The sequence below is a fragment of the Chiloscyllium plagiosum genome, chromosome 7, assembly GCF_004010195.1.
Source record: "Chiloscyllium plagiosum isolate BGI_BamShark_2017 chromosome 7, ASM401019v2, whole genome shotgun sequence".
Taxonomy (NCBI): domain Eukaryota; kingdom Metazoa; phylum Chordata; class Chondrichthyes; order Orectolobiformes; family Hemiscylliidae; genus Chiloscyllium; species Chiloscyllium plagiosum.
The window spans coordinates 18,305,789-18,329,146 of NC_057716.1; the positions used below are offsets into that span (position 1 = coordinate 18,305,789).

A 23,358-nucleotide genomic window follows, 5' to 3' on the forward strand; every position below is an offset into this window, starting at 1 on the left:
TTCTACAGTGAATTGTTGGATGTGTAATACATTGCCTGAGAATTTTGTGAAGGCAGATTCAACTAAGGCATCAAACGAGAATTGAATAATTATCTTAAAAAAAGGAATTACTGAGCTATGGAGAAGATGTGGAGGGGACAGTCAAGGTAAACTGTTCTCACAGGCAGTCAGCATGGACATGTCAGGCCAAATGGCATCCTTCTATGCTAAAATCATCATATTTCATTCAGTTTGAAATTAACTTACATCATGAACAGAATCTTAATTATCGAGAAATGAATCTCAAGCCAAAACCCAGAAAAGCAGCAACTATGTTTAATGTTGAAACATTCAAGCACTATCCAATTCAGAGATATGTAATAACATCTCTGAACAGGTTAAGTACAAAATATTTACCTTGAAGAGACCTTCTATGGCAATAGTATGTAAAGTTAGTAGATAGCGTACAGGAGGAGCAGATAGTGATGGGGACTGTCAGAGAAAACGGCAGAATATAGATAGATTGAAGAGCTGGGCAGAAAAATGGCAGCTGGCGTTCAATCCGACCAAATGCAAGGTGATGCTTTTTGGAAGATCCAATTCAAGAGAGAACTAGACAGTAACTGGAAAGTCCTGGGTAAAAAGGAGAGATCTGGGTGTTCAGGTCCATTGTTCTCTGAAGGTGGCAACATAGGTCAATAGAGTGGTCAAGAAGGCATATGGCATGCTTTCCTTCATCGGACTGGGTTTTGAATACAAGAGTTGGAAAGTCATGTTACATTTGAATAAGACTTTGGTTTGGCTACATTTGGAATACTGCATACAGTTCTGGTCGCCACATTACCAAAAGGATATGGATGCTTTGGAGAGGGTACAGAGGAGGTTCACCAGGAGGGTGCTGGCTATGAAGAAAAGTTGAGTAGATTAGGATTATTTTCATAAGGAAGACGGAGGTTATGGGGGCATCTGACTGAGGTCTACAAAATCATGAGAGGTATAGACAGGGTAGATAGCAAGAAACTTTTTCTCAGAATGGAGGACTCAATTACTAGGGGTCAGAGGTTTTGGGGAGATTTGCATGGTAAGTTTTTTACGCAGAAGGTGGTGGATGCCTGGAACGCGATGTCAGTGGAAGTGGTAGAGGCAGGTGCAATAGCTTCATTTAAGATGTATCTAGACAGATACATGAATGGGCAGGGAGCTGAAGGGTTCAGACCTTTACAAAATAGGCAACAGATTTAGATAGAGAGTCTGGATCAGCATAGGCTTGGAAGGCCAAAGGGACTGTTCCTGTGCAGTAACTTTCTTTGTTCTTTATACTCCACTCTGACCTCTTTCAGTGAAATATATTGAGAGGAAACGTGAACCTGTACATTTGTGCAGCAAGTATAGAAAACTGGTTTATCACTTAAATAGAGACTGCAGAACCCAGGTAGAGGGCTCTTGATGTCCTGGTACATGAATGACATCAGGTTTGCATGTCGATACAAGAAATTAAGAAGGCAAATAGATCATTGTCTATGGGAAATGGAATTATAAGATACGGAATTGCTTGCCACAACTGTTTAGAGCACTGATAAGGCAACACCTGGCAGCACTATGTACAATGTTACGATCTTCTTATTTAAAAGTGGGTGGAAATGCATTACAGGCATTTTAGAGAAGGCTCATTCAACTGATATCTGGCATGAGCTGGTTATCTTTGGGAAGAAGGGTTAGATAGGTAAGTCTGTACATATTGGAGTTAAGAAAAATGAGAGGTGATTTTATTGAAATATACAAGCTCCCAATGGGGCTTGATAGGGTGGATGCTGAAAGGATCCTTCCCCTTTTGGGTAAGTGGCTTCATTAAATACTTTTAAATTAAAAGATATTTAGTTTCTTTACTAACAATAGAGCCAATGTTTTTAGGGAGAAACATAGAAATCAGGTGCAGGCGTAGACCATTCAGTCCTTTCAGCCTGCACCACCAATCAATACAATGATGGCTGATCATGAATCCCATTATCTCATTCCCACCTCTCCCCATACCCCTTGATCCCTTTCGCTGCAAGGCTACATCCGGCTCCCTCTTGGATCTATGAAATGGCCCAAACAGCTTCCCGCAGGAAAGAATTCCACAGGTTCACAACACTTGAGTGAAGAAATTCTTCCTTACCTCAGTCCTGAGTGGCTTACCCTTATTCTTAGATTGTGACTCCTAGATCTGGACTTGCCCAACATTGGGAACATTATTTCCACATCTAGCCTGTCCAGTTCCATCAGAATTTTTATATGTTTCTATGAGATCCCACCTCATTCTTCTAAATACCAGCAAATACAAGCCCAATCGCTCCAGTCTTTCTTCACATGTTAGTCCTGCCATCCCAGAAATCAATCTGGTTAACCTTCGCTGGACTCCCTCAATAGCAAGCATGTCCTTCCTCAGACTAGGAGACCAGAACTGCACACAATTCCCAAGGTGTGGCCTCACCAAGGCCCTGTATAACTGCAGCAAGACATCCTACTCCAATACTCAAATCCTCTTGCAGTGAAGGAGTACATGCCATCAGACACGCAGGTTTCATTGCACCTCACCTTTTCCTATACTGCCACCATTCAGATAATAATCTGCATTCCTGTTTTGGTGACCGAAATGGATATCCTTACATTAATCCACATTATATTGCATTTGTCAAGTATTTGCCCACTCAGCCACAATCTGTCCTAATTACCCTGCAACCTCTTAGAATCGTTCTCACAGCACACACTGCCACCCAGCTTAGTGTCACCTGCAAATTTGGAGATATAGCATTCAATTCCTTCGTTCAAATCTTTAATGTATTATGGTGAACACCTGAGGCCCCAGCAGTGAACCCTGCGGCACCCCACACATCACCGCCTGCCACTCTGAAAAGGACCTGTTTATTCCAACTCTCCGCTTTCTATCTACCAACCATTTCACTATCCAAGTCAATACATTACCTCCGATACCATGAGCTTTAAATTACCTAACTAATCTCCTGTGTGGAACTTATGAAAGTCTAGATACACAACATCTACTCATTTACCATTGTCTATCCTACTGGTCACATTTTCAAAAAATTGCAGAAAGTCTGTCAAGCAAGATTTCCCTATAGTGAATCCATGCCGACTAGGACCAATTCTGTCCACTGCTTTCCAAATATTCAATTATTACATCCTTAAGGACTGACTCCAACATTTTCCCCACCATCAATGTCAGGCTAAGTGGCCTATAATTTCCCATTTTCTCTCCCTTATTTTATAAAGACGATTTACATTAGCTACCCTCCAGTCCAATGGAACTCTACAGAATGCTGGAAAATGATCACCAACGCATCTGTTATTTCGAAGGTCACTTCCTTACGTACTCGGGACGGAAATCATCCCCTGGAGGCTTTTTGGGTTTTAATCCCATCAATTTCCCCAATACAATTTCCTAACTAATAAGGATTTCCATCCGTTCCTCCTTCATGCTTAACTCTCTGTCCCTAGCAAGCCCAAAGATTATTTGTCTCCTCCTTAAAGATAGATCCAAAGTATTTGTTCGACTGGTCTGCCCTTTCTTTGTTGTCCATTATGAATTCACCTGATCCTAATTGCAAGGGACCTATATTTGTCTTCACCAGTCTTTTTCCCTTCACATAACTATAGAAGCTTTTGCAGTCAGTTTTTATGCTTTCCACAAGCTTACTTTCAATTCTATTTTCCCTTTCTGAATTAAACCCTTTGTCCTCTTCTGCTGAATTTAAAAGTTTAAAAAATTCTCCCATTCCTCAGGTTTGCTGCTTTTTCTGGCCAATTTATGTGCATCCTCTTTGACTTTTAACACCGTTCCTGATTTCTCTTGTTAGCTATAAATGAGTCACCTTCCCTGTTTTACTCTTACACCAGACAGGGGTGCACAGTTGTTGAAGAGAAGATGGGAACATGGAATTAAGGCCACAATCAGATCAACCATGATCTCAATAAAACGGCAAAGCAGAGGTGCTGAATGGCCTATACCTGCTCCTAATTTATACATTCATAAGTCAGGCCACAAACAAACCTTCCATAACAACCCGAAGAAAACAACAGTCAAGGTAAAGACAAGGGTCAATCTGGTCCAGATACTAGAAGGCACAGTGCTTCAGACATCAGTGATGAAGTGTAGTTGTGCAGACCAAAAAGGAGCCACACGCCACTTGTTGATGTGTAACTGAACACAGAAAGGCAATGCATCACTGGTACCTTTGAAAGCAACTTCAACAGCCGGGTTAACCATGATATTGCACATCACTCCCCCACCCATTCACCATAGAACAATACAGTGCAGAACAGGTCTTTCAGCCCTCGATGTTGCGCCAACCTGTAAACTAATCTAAGACCATCACTCTATACTATCCCATCATCATCCATATGCTTACCCAAGGACTGTTTAAATGCCCCTAATGTGGCTGAGTTAACTACATTGGCAGGCAAGGCATTCCACGTCCTTACCACTCTGAGTAAAGAACCTGCCTGTGACATCTGTCTTAAATCTATCACCTCTCAATTTGCAGCTATAGCCCCTCGTACAAGCAGATGTCATCATCCTCAGAAAAAGACTCTCACTGCCCATCCTACCTAATCCTCTGATCATCTTGTATGTCTCTAGTAAATCCCCTCTTAGCCTTCTCTCCAATGAGAACAGACCCAAGTCCCTCAGCCTTCCCTCATAAGAACTTCCCTCCAGAGCAGGCAACATGCTGGCAAATCTCCTCTGCACTTTTTCCAAAGCTTCCACATCCTTCCAAAGCTTCCACATCTGGGGCGAGCAGAATTGCACACAATACTCCAAGTGAGGCCGCATGAGCGTTTTGTACAGTTACATGATATCACGGCTCCAGAACTCAATCCCTCTACCAATAAAACCTAACACACCGTATGCCTTCTTAACAGCACTATCAACCTGGGTGGCAACTTTCAGGGATCTATGTACATGGACACCAAAATCCCTCAGCACATCCACACTACGAAGAACCTTTCCATTGACCCACTATTCTGTCTTCCTGTTATTTGTTCCAAAGTGAATCACCTCACATTTATCTGCATTGAACTCCATTTGCCACCTCTCAGCCCAATTCTGCAGTTTATCCAAGTCTCCCTGCAACCTGCAACATTCTTCCACACTGTCCACTGACTTTAGTATCATCTGCAAACTTACTAACCCATCCACACATGTCTGCGTCCTGGTAGTTTATAAAAATGACAAACAGCAATGGTCCCAAAACATATCATTGTGATGCACCACTAGTAACCGGAATCCAGGCTGAATATTTTCCATCAACCACTACTCATTGCCTTCTGACAGAAAGCCAGTTTCTAACCCAAACTGCTAAATCACCTTCAATCCCATGCCTCCGCTTTTTCTCCAATAGCCTACCATGTGGGACATTATCAAAGGCTTTACTGAAGTCCATGTACAGCACGTCAACTGCCTTACCCTCTTCTACATGCTTGGTCACCTTCTCAGAAAACCCAATGAGGTTTGTGAGATACGACCTGCCCTTGATGAATCTATGTTGACTATTTCCAATCAAATTGTTGCTTGCTAGATGATTATAAATCCTACCTCTTACAATCTTTTGCAAAACTTTTCCTACAAAAGACGTAAGGCTCACTGGTCTATAATTACGTGGGTCATCCCTCCTACCCTTCTTGAACAAGGGCACAACTTGCAATCTTCCAGTCCTCTGGTACTAAACCTGCAAATCAAGGCCAAAGGCTCGCCATCTCCTCCCTAGCTTCCCAGAGAATTCTTGGAAAAATCCCAGCCGGCCCAGGGGACTTATCTACCTTCACACCTCCTCCTTACTAAACTCAATCCTTACAAGTCTAATAGCCTGTATCTCAGTTTTCTCCTCTACAATATTCTCCTTTTCTTGTGTGAAAACAGACGAGAAATATTTGTTTAGCACCTCTCCAATCTCCACAGGGTCCACACACAACTTACCACTTCTGTCTTTCACACGCCCTATTCGTACCCTAGTTATCAATTTATTCCTCATATATTAATAGAAAGCTTTAGGGTTCACCTTTATTCTAACCTGCTAAAGACTGCTCATGTACCCTCCTTGCTCTTATTAATTCTATCTTTAAATTCCTCCTAGATACTCTAACTCTCTATCGCCTCAACTGAACCATCTCACTTAAACATTACATAAGCCTCCCTCTTCCGCTTAACAAGAGATACAATTTCTTTAATAAACCACGGTTCCCTTACCTTATAGCTTCCTCCCTGCCTGACAGGGACATACCCATCAAAGACACACAATATCTGTTCCATAAACCAGCTCCGCATTTCGACTGTCCCCATCCCCTGTATTTTGCTGCCCCATCCTATGCCTCCTAATCTTGCCTAATTGCATTATAATTGCCCTTTCCCCATCTATAACTCTTACCCTGTGGCATGTACTATCCATTTCGATCACTAAACTAAACGTAACTGAATTATAGTCACTCTCTCCAAAATGCTCACTTATCACTAATTAAACACGGCCTGATTCATTACCAAGTACCAGATCCAGTGTGGCCTTCCTCTTGTTGACCTGTCGACATGCTGTGTCAGAAAACCCTCTTGCACACATTGGACAAAAACCGATCCATCCGACGTACTCGAGTTATAGCATTCCCAGTCAATATTGGGGAAGTTAAACTCCCTCATAATGACCACCCTGTTCCTTTCCCTCTTGCCCAGAATCAATTTGCCAATCCTCTCCTCCACATTCTGGAACTTGGCGGAGGCCTATAAAAAACTCCCAGCAGTGTGACCTGTCCTCTCCTATTTCTAACCTCAGTCCATACCACCTCAGTAGACGAGTCCTCGTCAAAAGTTCTTTCAGTCACCGTTATACCATCCTTGACTAACAAAGCCACACCTCCCCCTCTTTTTCCACCTTCCCTGATCTTAATGAAAGACTAAACCATGGAACCTCTAACATCCATTCCTGACCTTGCTCTATCTATGTCTCCGAAATGGCCACAGTTACCTATCCATGCTGCAAGCTCACCCAACCTTATTCCGGATATTCCTGATGCTGAAATAGACACACTTCAACCCAGCCTGCTGTCTGCCAGCACACTCCTGTGACAGTGAAATCCTATCCTTGTCCTCCCTACTCTCATCCTCCTGTGTACTGGAACTACAACACAGGTTCCCACCCCACTGCTGAGCTAGTTTAAACCCACCCAAATAGCACTAGCAAACTTTCACCCAGGATATTAGTACCCCTCTGGTTCAAGTGAAGACCGTCCTGTTTGTAGAGGTCCCACCATCCCCAGAATGTGCCCCAATTATACATAAACTTGAAACCTTCCCTCCTGCACCATCCCTGCAGCCACATGTTCAGCTGATACCTCTACCTGTTCTTTGCCTCGCTATCACGTGGCATGGATAACAATCCAGAGATAACAACTCTGGATAACATCATGTATAATTAGGTTAGTACTTCCCAGTTTATTCACACATATCTCCCCATGTGATAGTAGTAACTCTTTCAGGTTATTGGGATTCAATAATTTATCCCAATTTTTGACAACTTCCTCATTGTCCAATTTAATTGGAGGAATGTCCAATTCAGAATCCTGTGAATTTGGTTCTTCCTTCTATGTTGTAATCATTCACACCTTCTCCTCTTGCTTTCCTTCCCTGTCAAAATACCTTTTTGAGCATATTCACATGACACACTCTGAGATTTCTTCCTGTCTGGAATTCCTATCAAGTAGTTCACCTCACTCAATTTCCTCTCAATTTGATAAGGTCCACTAAACCTTGCTTTTAAAGGTTCACGTACTACTGGAAGTAGTAACACCAGGAAGGAAGTAACACCAATACCTTATCCGCAATAGCAAAATTGTGAATTTTTGATTTTTTTTATCCGCTTCTTGTTTTATTGTATGCTGCAATACTTTTAAGTGCCGTCCAGCCAATTCCCCAGTTTTATTTAGTTGTTCTCTAAAATTTGACACATAGTCCAAATGGGTTGTCTCTGAATTCTGATTTATTAATTTCTCCTTAATCAATTTTAAAGGTCCTCTTACTTCATGCCCAAAAATTAATTCAAATGGAATGAATTTGATTGATTCATTTGGTGCATCTCTGATCGTAAAAAGCACAAACTGTACTCCCTTAGCCCAATCATCTGGATAGTCCTGACTATAAGCCCTCAACATGGTCTTTAGTGTTTGATGCCACCTTTCTAGTGCTCACTGCGATTCTGGATGGTATGTAGTAGATTTAAATTGTTTTATTCTTAAGCTATGAATAGTTTGGACGTGAAGTTTGACCCTTGATCTGACTGTATCTCTACTCGTAGTCCATATCTAGTAAAAAATATGAGTAATTCTTCTACAACCCTTTTAGCTGGGATGTTGCATAATGGGATTGCCTCAGGAAATCTAGCTGATACATCCATTATTGTTAATAAATACTTATTCCCACTTTTTGAGGTAGGGGACCTACGCAATCAATCAAGACTCTTGTGAAAGGTTCCTCAAATGCTGGAATAGGTATTAAAAGTGCAGGTTTTATTACTGCCTGTGGTTTTCTGATTAGCTGACATGTATGACATGTCTGGCAAAATTGAACTATATCCTTGTGCAGTCCAGGCCAGTAAAAATGTCTTTGTATTTTAGCATGTGTTTTCCTCACTCCTAAATGATCTCTTAGTGGTAGCTCATGCTCCACTCGCAGCACCTCCTTTCTATACCCTACTGGCAAAACAGTTTGATGAACTTCTGCCCATTTCTCATTTGCTTGAATGTGTGATGATCTTCATTTCCTCATGAAGACATCATTTGTTAAGTAATAACACATAGGGATGCATTCATTCTCCTTCCATGTATATGCTTTTGATACAACTGCTTTAAATTCTCATCTTTCTGCTGTAACTCAATAAGCTTAGCAGAGCTAAAGATACTTGCATTTTTAACATTTGGCTCCTGCTCTGTCTCACTTATCTGATCAAAAAAAAAGTTTTTGATAAAGCTATTTCAGCTTCCTTATCTGTGCCTTTTGATCTCTCCTGCTTCAGCTTGTGACTCCTATCTTATCCACATGAATGCTAAAATTCTAAACAGGAACAGAAATTGCTCAAGGAACTCATCTGGTCTGGCAGCATCTGCAGAGACAAAGCAGAATTAATGTTTCAGGTCTGCTGACTGTTTTTAAGAACTACTGGTAGCTAGGAAAAGGTGATACATATGCAGAAGACATGGAGGTAGGTGGGGTAAGGAATAAGTGACTAGGTGGAGATCTCCACCTATTCACTTGCTTACTCCTCTCTGTGTTCCCCTCCCCCCTGCTGTCTTCAGAAAATGTACTGCCTTTTCATAGAAACCCTACAGCGTGCTTTGGCCCAACAAGTCCACACTGATCCTTCTAAGAGTAACCCATACAGACCATTCTCCTACCTTATTATCTTATATTTACCCCTGACTCATGCACCTAACCTACACATCCTGAACACTATGAGCAATTTAGCATGGCCAATTCACCTAAACTGCACATCTTTGGATTGTGGGAGGAAACCAGAGCACCCAGACGAAATTCACACAGACACTGGGAGAATATACAAACTCCACACAAACAGTTGCTCGAGGCATCTATTAGCTATTATTAGTCCAAAAGAATGGCCACCAGATCAGAAATGTTAACTTTGCTTTCTCTCCAACAGACACTGCCAGACCCACTCAGTTTCTCCAGCAATTGCTGCTTTTGTTTCAGTTTCCAGCATCAGTAGTCCTTAGTTTTATTTTAGTTTAAAATTACACTTGTGCTAGATATCTAGTAGAATCAGGAAATAATCATCTTGAACAAGAATGAATCTGACCATCTTCCTTTGACATTCACTGGCATTACCATTGCTGAAAGCCTCACTATTCAGTATCATGGGGGTTACCATTAACTAGAAATTGAACTAATTCAGCTGTATAAATACTGCAGATACAAGAACAATTCAGAAGCTAGGAAGTGAGAGGCATGGAACTCAACTCGCAACTCTCCAAAGTCTGCCCATGATTTACAAGGCATATGCCAGGAGACAGAAGGAATATTCATCTGCCTAGATGAGTGCAGCTCCAACAACACTCAAGAAGCCAAACACCATCCAAGACAAAGGAGCCTACTTGAAGGCACCTTATTCACCACATTCAATGTTCACTCCCTTCACTACCAATGCACAGTGGTAGCAGTGTGTACCATCTACAAGATGAACTGCAGCAGCTCACCATGGTTTCTTTGACAGCACCTTCCAAACCCATAACCTCTCTCCACTTAGAAGGGAAAGACCCCCCAGATGCATGAGAACATCACTACCTGCAAGTTCCCCTTCAAGTCACACATTGTCCTGATTGAAAATATACCACTGTTCCTTCACTGACTTTGAGTCAAATTCCTGGAACTTCCTCCATAACAGGATTAGGCATGCACCTAATGGACAGCAGCAGATGAAGAAGGCAGCTGACCATCACCTTAACAACAATTAAGGATGGGCAATAAATGCTGGTTTAACTAGCAATCCCCACATCCCATTAATTAAATTTTTAAAAACTGTACATGCCACATGAAAGAGGATTTATCAGCTATGCTAACAATAATTAAATGTAAAGACATCAAACCTTTGTGCAACTTGGGTGGAAAGTTCATCAAGAATCTCTCCATTCACCTCTGCTGTATGTTTCCTCTCAATGGAATTGTGGGCAGCTTCAAGTTCTGAAAATATTGACGCAATCATGAGGATGTGTAATATTGGTAAAAGAATGAGTCAAAACATTATCTTCAACAGACAAAGTGCTGAAACAAAAGCTACTGTTGTACGAAAACATTACTGCATCTATCCAGTCTGTATGGATTGGTGAATGGGATGTTTTAAAATAAATGCAGTGGAAAAAATTTAAGGATTTAGCCCTCTGAGAACAGAGTGATGTATGCTTAAAGACTAGTCTAACAATTTTAGCACAGACATTTCTATTCCTTTGTATGAAAAACATAAAAATGGAGAAATACATAGCCAGTGGTTGAGACCTTTAGCTGTATTCAAAAGGGATCTTTTGACACAATGATAGCGTCTTTACCCCTGGACAGGTTCAACTCCCACCTCCTCCAGAGATGTGTTACTACATCTCTGAACAGATTGATTAGAAAATATCTTATATCAGAGCAAAATATACCTATCCATGCTTTGTACGGAACGCATATTTATTTGCTTTTATTTTTAAAAAATCAATTAAGTACACATGGACATATCTCCAAAAAAGTTGGAAGAATGACATAAGCTATAGTACAATTAAGGGATTTTCTTATATCGCAATTCTCTGATTACTGGCAAACTGTAGATAGCTTGCCAGGGCACAAACCTATCAATTTAAGAGATTTTTGAACTATCATAGGCCTCAATAGTAGAGTCCCTCTGGCCAGAAGATTGTTGGAAGCATAATCTTCAGTAAGTGTTTGTTTTGCTTCTTTATGGGGGGTGGGGGGGGGGTGGAAATCATAGCAGACAGGAGGTGGGTGGAGGCAATGGGAAGGGAGGTGGCTTTTAGAGGCCAATGCCTTGCGATCTTCCATGTCACCTATTTCCTGCAAATGAAGGTTGTACAATCAAGCTCCAAGAAAAGACACCCTGATTTTTCTAGCTTGCAGGGAAGTCAGGTGATCTTGGCAGTGGCAAATTGAGATTAAATGGCTATTCATTGACAACCTAAAGGCCTTAACCACTGGAATGTTGAATGAGGCCCCAGAGGACCTTCTTGCCTAGAATTTAATCAGTGAGGTAATGAAAAGGGATATCTCACTACAGCCAGTTAATTCCCCTTTTCACCACCTGAAGGGATGGGAAAATTCCACCTTTAGTCACATCAATACAATGACTGTATTATATTGTTACAGCTACAAATTTAATTCTATTAACAATTTATAATATTGATTTTCATTTAATTTTTAGAACTTTTGCATTAGGACTCTGACTGGCATTCAGAGCTTATTATTGTTACCTTATGGCAACTGAGAATTAATGTAGTATCGCTTGGATGCCATTATGAGAAACATTCAAAGAAAGTTGAGCGCAAAGAATGGATCCAGCTTCTTTAAAGTTTAAGGCACATAAAATCCCTATGCAACTTTCAAAAGGATCACCTTTTCTGGAGTGCATTTTATGGTGATCTTAGGGTTAGTCCAAATAATGTATATTTATTAATAAACAAAATATTTCTCTCAACTTAAAATCTGTGAAAATGTTATAAAATTTGCATTACTAACATTGGAGAGATAATAGTGGAACCAAGCAAGGAGAGCTCCTCACAGCTGGGAGAGATATACACAAAGAAGGCAGTAGCTGAGCATGAAAACATCTGCTGAGAGCTCAAAAAAAATGAGCACCAATTTTCATATGCACAGCAGACACAGAAGTTGCTATATTGGTTAAACACAGAAACTTGAATAGAAAGCGGAAAAGTGAAGATGAATACAGATTTTACAGACAACAAACACACAGGCAAGGACTGGAGAATAAAGAAAATTTACAAATGGGTGGATGCTTTGCAAGGCCAGAGATTGAAGGTTTTCTTTTGAGGAATAGAGATGATGGCATTTGAAAGCAAGCAGCAAAGTACTTGAGGAGAGGGAACCATTTCAAATGTTAGCAAGAATGGAGGTCGAGTAGTCATCAGTTAAGTGCAAAAAAGCAGTAGGTCTTGGTCTGGCAAACATGAGCTTGAGGAAGCCAAGAGGAGAAAATAGAAAGAAGGTGAAGAAATATGTAGTTTGAGCTAAGGCAGGTGGGAACTTGTTGAAGGTGTTTGTGCATGCTCTGGGGGAGGAAAGGGAACAGAATGCATTACAGGCTCATCATGTGCAGCCCCTCGCAGATGAAGATGATTCTTCACTCTCAGTGTGAGACCATAGGTGGATATACAGACTTATTCAGCTTCTCCAGGCTCTGTTTCATTTGGGGCAGGTGGTAGGCATGGGAAGAGGTGGATCAGATGTTGGTGTGGCAGTACAGTCCTTTTGCTGTTTTTATCTGGCTTCCCCATTTTCCTGATAGCAAGTCTCGAGGTTCTCAATGCCTTCCTGGATGCTCTTCCTCCACTTTGGATGATTTTGAGCCAGTAATACCCAGGTGTCGGTGGGAATGCTGCACTTCGCTAGTGAGGCCTTGAAGGTATCACTTCCTCTGTCCACCTGGGGCTCACCAGGGAGCTGGGAGTAGAACACCTGCTTTAGAGGGGTCTCATGTCAATCATGTGGATGTTGTGTCCAGCCCATTGTAGCCAATTGAGAGTGCTCAGTGCCTCGATGTTGGGGATGTTGGCCTGGTCAAGGACGTTGATGTTGGCATGTCTTTCTTTCTAGCGGATTCGCAGGATCTTGTGCAGGCAACATTGGTCCAGCGTCTTGAGGTGTCTGCTGTAGACAGTCCACCTCTCACAGCCATGTCGGAGGGTGGGAACCACTACAGCTGTTTATCCACAATCTTGGTGTCAGATCTGATGTTGGTGTCCTCGATCATAGCTATGATCAGAAAATCATAGGTAAAGACAGAATCAGTGATGCATGAATCCCACTATGGTGGTGATGTGGGTGGAGGAGGTGGCATAGTAGCAATGTCACTGTTCATCAAATTTTAAAATTAGTTGCACGGTAAACACTATTCAAGAAAATTACTTTTTCTCATGAGTTAAATGAGAGAGAGAAGACAGAAGAGATAATTCATTGATAACCCTTAAAGAAATTTCATTGCTGGGCAGAATGTCAAAAGCACGAATGTTTTCTATCAATTCACTTTCAGAAATGTAAAGAAACTAATTGTATTTCAATAGTCTCTCATCACATCTACAAGAAATATGTCTAATGCTTCATATACAATGAATTACTTCTGGAGATGGAATTTCTGTATTAGAAATCAAGGTGCAACTTATGCTTGAAATTGAATGAGTTTTCACAAGTGAAGTTACACTTCAAATTTCTGTTCAAACCAATTTGCATAATAGTTTCATGACATAATAGTTTCCATCAACCAGTACAATAAATAGAAAATAATTGCTTACTTTTTCCCTTGCATTAAAAGTACTCCAAGATGCATTTAATAATTGCTAAGCAGGTCCAGTTTTATTAATACAGCTAAAAATGGATTTGTCACAAACAAAACCTTTCTAACAAATGTTCAACTCTCCACCTGTAAGGTAACTTGATATGTTCGAATAAAAATTACTTGAAAAAGCTATACCAAACCAGCATACGCTAGTTAATTAAATCATACTGCCCAAGTTCTCTTTTTAATTCATCTTCTCCAGTGCCTTTGCATCCATGTTTAATTTTGAGCCAAACTGAGCCAAACGAACCATTGGGAAAATCCAACAAGGAAACCAGAGCAGGTAACAAGTAGATTCAGCACATCACTTCCTCCAAACAACTTGCATGGTGCCCATAACCAATTTTCTCCTGGTAACACAGACTTGTCTACCAGGCTGCATCAGCTGCAGTTACCATACAGGGTCAGGCATCCAGCCCAGACTTGGACCAAGCTGCTCACTTGCTGTCTTAATGAGCATTCATCTGACATCTATTGGTATGCCTGCATGTTTTTGCAGTCCAGAACCAGTTGGTGCAGTCAGCATCATAGGTGAACCATGTGACAGCAGCCTATAGGGCGAACACACTGCATATGTATCAAACAGCAAGCCATGTCCCAAAGCCCTTGTGAAGTTCATAGTAGCAGCCGTCAGTCGGGGGTCCGATATGATTAGTCAAGCAGGCTCCAATACCAGTCCTGGACTCTGACCACAGTCAGTCATACTGTCAATGCAGTTTCACACATCGGGGTCAGTGCCTCTACATCCCAGTGAGTGGGTAACAGTCAGTCCTTTGTCTCCACTGAGGCCGGTCAAGTCGCTTGAGGAGATGAGGCACAATAATCCAGTGGAAGGGGTAGGTGAGGGAGGAGGATAGACAGGAGAGAAAAAAAAGAGGAGAAAAAAAAAGAGTAGAGCCAGTAAATATGGGAGGGTGGTGGATGGAGAGACAGAAGAGAGAGATATGACACTTGTACATGCATGTGGCTGGCTTGGGTTGGGACTCAAGGATGTGCGAAACTTTGTGGAGGTTCGGGCATCTAGGAAGGGGATGGTAATGTTTGGGCACTGACTAGCATATTCAGGCTGAAGCTGTAGGACACCAGCTGTAGACTCCTTGCTGTCACCTTATGTAGCAAATGGGAAGTGCATACTGGGGAAGTAAACGGCAACCACTACATTCACTGTGGACAGTGAATGTACCAAAGTGTGGAGGACTGGACTGTAGCAACCACCAGTCACTGGGTTTTCACAGGGAGGAACATGCACTACTCGCAACACAGTCATGCTGGATGCCTACTCAATGGCTGTCCTGCGGGATTGACTGCGTGTGTGTTGTACCTCCCTGACAGTGACTATCAGAGATTTCAACAAGGTCTAACTTCCTGCGCCCACAGCCACCTAAACAGTAGGAAATGTTGAACAAGAGGCCGAATGTGGCGGAATGACTCAATGCCATACATACGCATTACTCCCATGGTCTAACATAATGAATTAGGCACTTAGTGAACACCCCAGTCTTTTAATATTGTCCAAGAAGAAGTGATGCTGGATGATGCAATGAAGCATCTGGACCCTATGCAGAGACATGAACAACCACATGAATGGTGAAAACCAAACATCTGTAATGCACCCGTGAATTCGTTACAAAAGTGTGGCTTATGCCACTGACATGCTCTCAGCATATTTTTCTCTTCCTTTCCCTCCTGCTGCATTTCAGTCAGCTCCCCAGTTGTGTATATGGGTGGAGGAAGTTTTCTCGGTAGTGACATTAACGTCTTTAACGTCCAAAGGTCGAAGCAGGACAGGCAGGGTGGATGTGGACATCTAAGCCACCTTTGCAGTGTCCTGATTGGAAAGTATAGAGGAGCCACAGTACAGATTCCAGCATCTGCAGTAATTTGCTCCTACATTAAGTTTGAAGTTAGCCTGCTTCCAATCAGAATTGGAAGAAAGACCAGAGACTCTGTCAACTTACACCCTAAGCTGAACCAGAACACAAGATCAGTAGTACTCCTGTATAGTGCTACCCTATTTTCATTTGTATTATTTATACTCTAAGGAAAGCTTCCGGAGTTACTCCATGTTCTCCTGTTCCATTATTGGTTAAAGTTTCAAATAAAGAAATTAACATTGTGACTTGAGTTTAAATTATAAGACTTCAAATTTAAAACAGTGAAACTTAAAAGGCCAATTTGTTTTCATTAAGGTTGTGTTTCCTTTGGTCTATTCAAATAGCAAGATATTAGACATTTGGATCAATGACCTCATTTACCAGTTCAGAAGTCACATGACACCAGGTTATAGTCCAACAGATTTATTTGAAATCAAGCTTTTGGAATGCTGCTCCTTCGTCTGGTTATCAGTTCACCATTTACTTTCAGTTCTAAAGCAGACAGTAGCAGCCAATGCTGAAACATTAGTACTTACCCGCTTCGGCATCCGACTCATCTGCAAATAAAAAACATTATACACTACAATGAGATGTTTGAATCACCGGTTACACTTTCAATTTCAAATCCAAAATCAGAATTACAGCTAATTTATTGAAAATCCATATTTTAAATAATGTATGAGTTTTAAAAGCACCCAGAAGGACAAGATGTCACATCAAATTGTGAATGATTTATAGATTTTGGGGTATCTGACAGCATTCTGTATAGAATTAAAAACATTGACCGTTTTCTCAAATGTAAAAGAACCCACAAAAATGATTTCCATTTTCCTGACAAAAGTGGAGAAGATCACCATGGCTCATCAAAGTGTGATGCACTTTATTTTTATGCAAATTACCAACTTCTATCACTGCCATATCCAAGAGCTAAGAAAGTGAGGACTGTAGATGCTGGAGATCAGAGTCAAAGAATGTGGTGCTGCTGGTTCCCCAGCTTTTCCTCTGCTATATCAATGACTGAGCAGTTCATCAACTTCACCAACACCTTCCACTCTGACCTAGAGTTCACCTGGACCATCTCAGATGCCTCCCTCCGCTTCCTGGACCTCTCCTTCTCCATTTCCTGCGACTGACTCAACACAGACATTCACAACAAACCCACCAACTCCCACAGCTACTTGGACTACACCTCCTCCCGCCAAGCCTCCTGTGAAAAAGACTCTCCCTCATTGCCAATTCCTCCGCCTCAACTGCTCCCAGGAGGGCCAATTCCAGCATAGAATGTCAAAGATGGCCTCCTTCTCCAAAGGTCGCAATTTCCCCTCCCATGTGGTCGACGATGCCCTCAGCACATCTCCTCCACTTCTCGCACCTCCGCCCTTGAACCCCACCCCTGGTCCTCACCTTTCACTCCTCCAAGTTCCAGATACAACGCATCATCCTCCGCCATTACCGCAACTGACAAACAGATCCCACCACCAGAGATATACTTCCCTCCCCACCTTTATCTGCGTTTCAGAAAGACCATTCCCTCCACGGGTCCAACACCCCCGACCAATTCACCCTCCCCTGCCATCGCAAGAAGTGCAAAGCCTGCGCCCACACCTCCCCCGTCACCTCCAAGGCCCCAAAGATCCTTCCACATCCGACCGAAATTTACCTGTATTTCCACACACGCCATCTACTGCATCCATTGCACCCAATGTGGTGTCCTCTACATTGAGGAGACAGTGCCAACTTGCAGATCATTTCAGAGAACATCTCTGGGACACCCGCAGTGACAACTTCGTCACCCTGTGGCTGAAGACTAACTCCACCTCCCACTCCGCCAAAGACATGCAGATCCTGGGGTTCCTTCATCGCTAAACCCTAACCACCCAATGCCTGGGAGAAAAACGCCTCATTTTCCACCTTGGGACCCTCCAACCACACAGGATCAATGTGGATTTCACCAGTTTCCCCATTTCCCTCCCCCCCCCACCTTATCCCAGTCCTAACCTTCCAACTCAGCATCACCCTCTTGAATGATCCTACCTGTCTATCTTCCTTCCCACCTATCTGCTCTACCCTCCTCTCCGACCTATCACTTTCATCGACCTGTCACATCCCCAACTGCCTTCCCCCCCCAGTCCCATCTCTTCCCAATTATCTCTCAGCTCCCTTGGACCCCTTGGCCCACAAGCCTCATTCCTGATGAAGGGTTTATGCCTGAAACATCGATTCACCTGCTGCCTGACCAGCACCACGCTCTTCGATTCTGCCGTATCCAAGAGACTGAAAACAAAGGTTGCAATCTTCTGTGTAAGACTTCTTCAAAAAAATGTTTGTTCTACTCTCATGTAAGACAATTCATTGTTTAAAAAAGACAATGCACATACAGTAAACAACTCCATTTTAGATGGGGGTCTTCATATGGTGTACATTTGTTGATGGCCGAAGAGGCCAACTCTCAAGAAGTATCACACATGAAGCTATGAAGTGTCGCTATTTTGGCTCTGTGTCAGAGTCTGTTCCCAATTTGCTATAGCATCAGTCATTGTGGGGGTGCATGCGAACCCTTAGGAGATGTCACCATTTCACTCAGTGGTCAACTGCTGACTTCCAGCCACAATAATCGATACCACACCTGAAAGCATCTAAAATAAATCTTTGGGCATTCTACTGAATCTCTAGCTCCAAACACGAACTATGGGATATGGGCCAAGTTCTGGCAAATGGGACTAGATTAGGTTAGAATATCTGGTCGGCATGGGCAAGTTGGACCGAAGGGTCTATTTCCGTGCTGTACATCTCTATGACTTAACAGGAAGTCTTTGGTATGCAATTGTCTTTCATCTTGCAGAAGTATCCAAGCCAATTAAGCTGCCTGTCTTAAATAATGCCAGGCTACTTGGGAACACTGCCTTTGAAAAAATTGCTACACTCTCAATTTTATCCTGCCAAGATATCGCCATAATATACAATAGACAGCAAAGGTGAAACCTCTTTTCTTAAATAAATCATCCAGTTTGCACACTGTCATGGCAAGGTGCTGAGAAGACAGGATCAAGCTGAAAGTTTATAAGGCCCATGAGTCAGCAATAACCATTCCCAATAAAACAAACAATCTAACTGCCTCTTGATATTCCCTGTGCAAACTATTCCAGTACAATTACAATATTGGCAGCTACCCAACAATGTGGAAAATTGTCTAGATATAGCCTGTACACAAAACAGGACAAGTCTCACCCAGCCAATATCACCCATCAGTGTACTCTTGATCATCAGTAAAGTGACGGATGGTGACATCAATAGTGCTATCAAGCAGCATCTGCCTCAACAATAACCAAACCAGTGTTGCCAAATTTGGGATCCGCCATCTAGCTGCTAACTTTATTATAGCCTTGATTCAAACACTGATAAAAAGCTGAATTTCAGAGGTTAGGTGAGAGTGGCAGCCTTGACATTGAGGCTGCATTCAAACAAATGTGGCATCAAGGAACCTTAGCAAAACTTGATTCAGAGGAAATCGGGACAAACTCTCTGTTGGTTGGAGTCAAATCTGGTACATAGAAAGATGGTCATGATTGTTGGATGTCAGTCATCTAAGCTCCAGGACATCGCTGCAAGTATTCTTCAGGGTAGGTACAGAGGCCCAACCACCTTCAGCTGCTTCATCAAGTACGTTTCCTCCATTATAAGGTCAGGAGTGGAGATGTTTGCTGATAAATGCACAATGTTCAGCACCAATCACAGTTCCTCAGATACTGAAGCTGCCCATATTCAAATGCAAGATAATGTGGACAATATTCAGGCTTCGGTTGACAAATGGTAAGTAACAGCCATGCCACACAAAAGCTATTCAATAACCACCTCCAATAAGAAACAAACAATCTAACCATCTCCCCATGACATTCAATGGGGTTATCATCATTGAATCACCCACTATCAATATCCTGGGAAAGGTTACCATTGACCAGAAACTCAACTAGACTTGACAATAGCTACAAGAGCAGGTCAAAGGACAGGAATACTGTAGCAAATAATTCACCTCCTGACTCCCCAGAGCCTGTCCACCATTTACAAGGCACAAGTCAAGACTGTGATAGAATATTTCACACTTGCCTGAATGGGTTCAGCTCCAACAACATTCATGAAGCTTTACACCATCCAAGATAAAGCAGCCTTCTTGACTGGCACCACATGTCAAGATCCTCTCCTTCCACCACTCAGTGCACACTGCTATTATGACAACATGCACTGCAAAAATTTACCAAAGATCCTTACAGAGCAATAGAACTGCAATTCTTTGCCCCATGATCATGGTTACAACGGTTACTAAGAAAAAAATATTTTAAAACATACTTGATACAATGAGTCAAGACATTGTGGCAGTAGCAACATTTTGAGCATTTGATTAATACATGACAGCCACAATGTGGGTAGAGGAGCAGACATGTTGCCGAAGCTTTTTGTCTTGGACAATTTACACTATAGCAGAAAACGTTGTTTGTTTGGCAAGTTGATTCAAATTGACAGAGGCGTTGGTAAGTAGAAAGCAACAGGCAACTATAATCTCCCCCACCGTCCAGTTATTTCAAAATAAATATAAGATTTAAATATATTCCTTCTCTTTGTTGAAAATGGGGTCCCTGCAAACGGATGCTGTGTCTGGCAAGTGTAAATAAGTTACATTACAAGTCAGGCTGATCATCTTAATTGGTGGATATTGTAGGCATTGGCACATTCAGGATTGTTCAGCAAGTGTTGCTCAGTCGTTGAATTGTGCATGCATGTCTTGAGATCAAATTCAGGGTTGCCCTGCCAGAGTGCCCAAAACATGGTGACCACTGTAGTCTCAGAATTTGTGATACACAATTTAGAAACCCATAATTCATATGGAGAGATGTCAATGTTTTTATAAATACAGGCTTTTTATTTTGCTGTTCATACACGTTGACGACATACATACCAAACTGTTTATTTTAATCAGGTTGCAACCTCTGCTAAAATATCCAAAGAATTAACATCATGAAAATCAAAACTTTAGTAGTGAGAAAATTAAACATTCATGGAGTAAATTTCCAAAACATAATTTGGAGACCAAATTTTGTATTTTAGCCTCATTTAAGTCGACAACAATATATCGAGAACAGTAGAAATAAGAAATTACCATTCATTAGGTTGCTTATTTTATCTATAATGTAGTGACATTGCAAAATTATACACTAGTATCTAGGTGTTGATTGCTACTTGTATAATCTAGTTAGAGGTCAATCTATCCAATTAACCTTACCTAACTGGTTTATAATGGTGTCTTTCTCAGGGTTTTGCTCTAACACCTCTTGCTGACTAACTGATGTTTTAGATTCTCTTTCTTCCTCTGACAGGTCGTGGCAGAAAGAATAAATTAGTGTTACAAGTTGTTGAAAAAAACCATTGATTGATCTTAACACTTAAAAAAGTCATTGCCTAATTATCAAAACATTTTGTTCGGCAAAGGTTGGGCAAACACAGTACATGACAAGGCATGCAACTAAAATAAAATGGTTAATGCTTGATTTAAAACAACTATTTTCTCCTTTATGGAGTTTGCAATTATGCAAAGTTGGCACACACACCTCAAGTAGTAAGTTTTCAATTTTAGCCAGGCTTTCCAGGGAAAACACTCCTGCCTCGGAATGGAAACATTTCAGTTATGCAAGCAAACTCCTAAAAATGTATTCAATGGCTTAGGCTTAAGCGAGGTATCAGTAAGCTTTCTTAACCTCTCGATCAAAATGCAGTATGTGCCTTAGGATACAGTATGCTCAACGTACAAGCACAAAAATATATAGATTGAGAACACTAAGCTTTGCACAGCAGTATAATCACCTTTGTAAAGTGGAAGGCATAATCCAGAGTTCACAGCTGAGAAAGGTGTTGAATTCTGGAGGATGCTGTATGCACTTGACAAAGTGTCACAAATAGGCCATAAGACCATATGAAATAGGAACAAGTGCAGGCTTTTTGGCCCCTTCAGACATTCAGCAGGATCATGACTGATCTGACACTCAAGTCCACTTTCCTTCGCTTTCCCCATAATACTTGATAAGTAGGAGAACCAAAGGTTATCAGTGGAGCATTAAGTATACACAAGGAGTCTGCCTATATTCCGTGAGATCTAACCTTGCCAACCAGTCTCCCTTGAGGAACTTTGTTGAATGCCTTACTGAAGTCCATATAGATCACGTCTATCACTCTGCCCTCATCAATCCTCTTTGTTACTTCTTCAAAAAAGCTCAATCAATAATTTCCTACGCACAAAGCCATGCTGACTATACCTAATCAGTCCTTGCTTTTCCAAATACATGTAAATCCTGTCCCTCAGAAGTCTCTCCAACAACCTGTCACCACTGACGTCAGGCTCACTGGTCTATAGTTTCCTGGCTTGTCCTTACCACCTTTCTTAAACAGTGGCACCACGTTAGCCAACCTCTGGTCTTCCGGCACCTCACCGGTCACTATTGATGATACAAATATCTCACCAAGGGGCCCAGCAATCTCTTCCCTAGCCTCCCACAGAGGTCTAGGGTACATTTGATCAGGTCCTGGGGTTTTATCCACTTTTAACCGTTTCAAGACATCCAGCACTTCCCCCTCTGTAGTATCGACATTTTTCAAGATGTCACCATTTATTTCCCCACATTCTATATCTTCCATGTCCTTCTCCACAGTAAACACTGATGCAAAAGACTCATTTAGTATCACCCCATCCACTGGGCTCCACACACAGGCTTCCTTGCTGATCTTTGAGGGGCCCTATTCTCTCCATAGTTACCCTTTTGTCCTTAATGCATTTATAAAATTCCTTTGGATTCTCCTTAATCCTATTTGTCAAAGCTATCTCATGTCCCATTTTTGCCCTCCTGATTTCCCTCTTAAGTATACTCCTACCGTCTTTATAGTCTAAGGATTCGTTCAATCTGTCCTGTCTATACCTGACATATGCTTCCTTCTTTTTCTTAACCAAAAACTCAATTTCTCTAGTCATCCAATAATCCCTACACCTATTAGCCTTTCCTTTCACTCTAACAGGAATATAGTTTCTCTGGACTCTCGTTATCTCATTTCTGAAGACTTCCCATTTTCCAGCTGTCCCCTTACCTGCGAACATCTGCCCCCAATCAGCATTTGAAAGTTCTTGCCTAATACCATCAAAATTAGCCTTTCTCCAATCTAGAACTTCGACTGTTGGACCCAGTCTATTCTATTCCATCACTATTTCAAAACCATTAGAATCATGGTTGCTGGCTCCAAAGTGCTCCCCCAATGACACCTCAGTCACCTGCCCTGCCTTATTTTCCAAGAGTAGGTCAAGTTTTGCACGTTCTTTATTAAGTACATCCACACACTGACTCAGAAAATTTTCTTGT

General features: G+C 41.7%; 1 protein-coding gene across 5 annotated transcripts in view; it reads right to left on the minus strand.

Moving 5' to 3' along the window:
• Nucleotides 1-23,358, minus strand: part of traf3ip1 (TNF receptor-associated factor 3 interacting protein 1) — a 168,280-nt gene that overhangs the window by 64,850 nt on the left and 80,072 nt on the right. For 3 of the 5 annotated variants that reach the window (XM_043693118.1, XM_043693122.1, XM_043693121.1), the window contains 3 exons: nucleotides 21,240-21,326; nucleotides 16,501-16,521; nucleotides 10,618-10,711 (listed from right to left, as the gene is read on the minus strand). In XM_043693118.1, coding sequence (XP_043549053.1) covers nucleotides 10,618-10,711; nucleotides 16,501-16,521; nucleotides 21,240-21,326 — 202 coding nt within the window. The remainder of the gene's footprint in view (nucleotides 1-10,617; nucleotides 10,712-16,500; nucleotides 16,522-21,239; nucleotides 21,327-23,358) is intronic. The other 2 variants (XM_043693119.1, XM_043693120.1) reach the window with 2 other exon arrangements.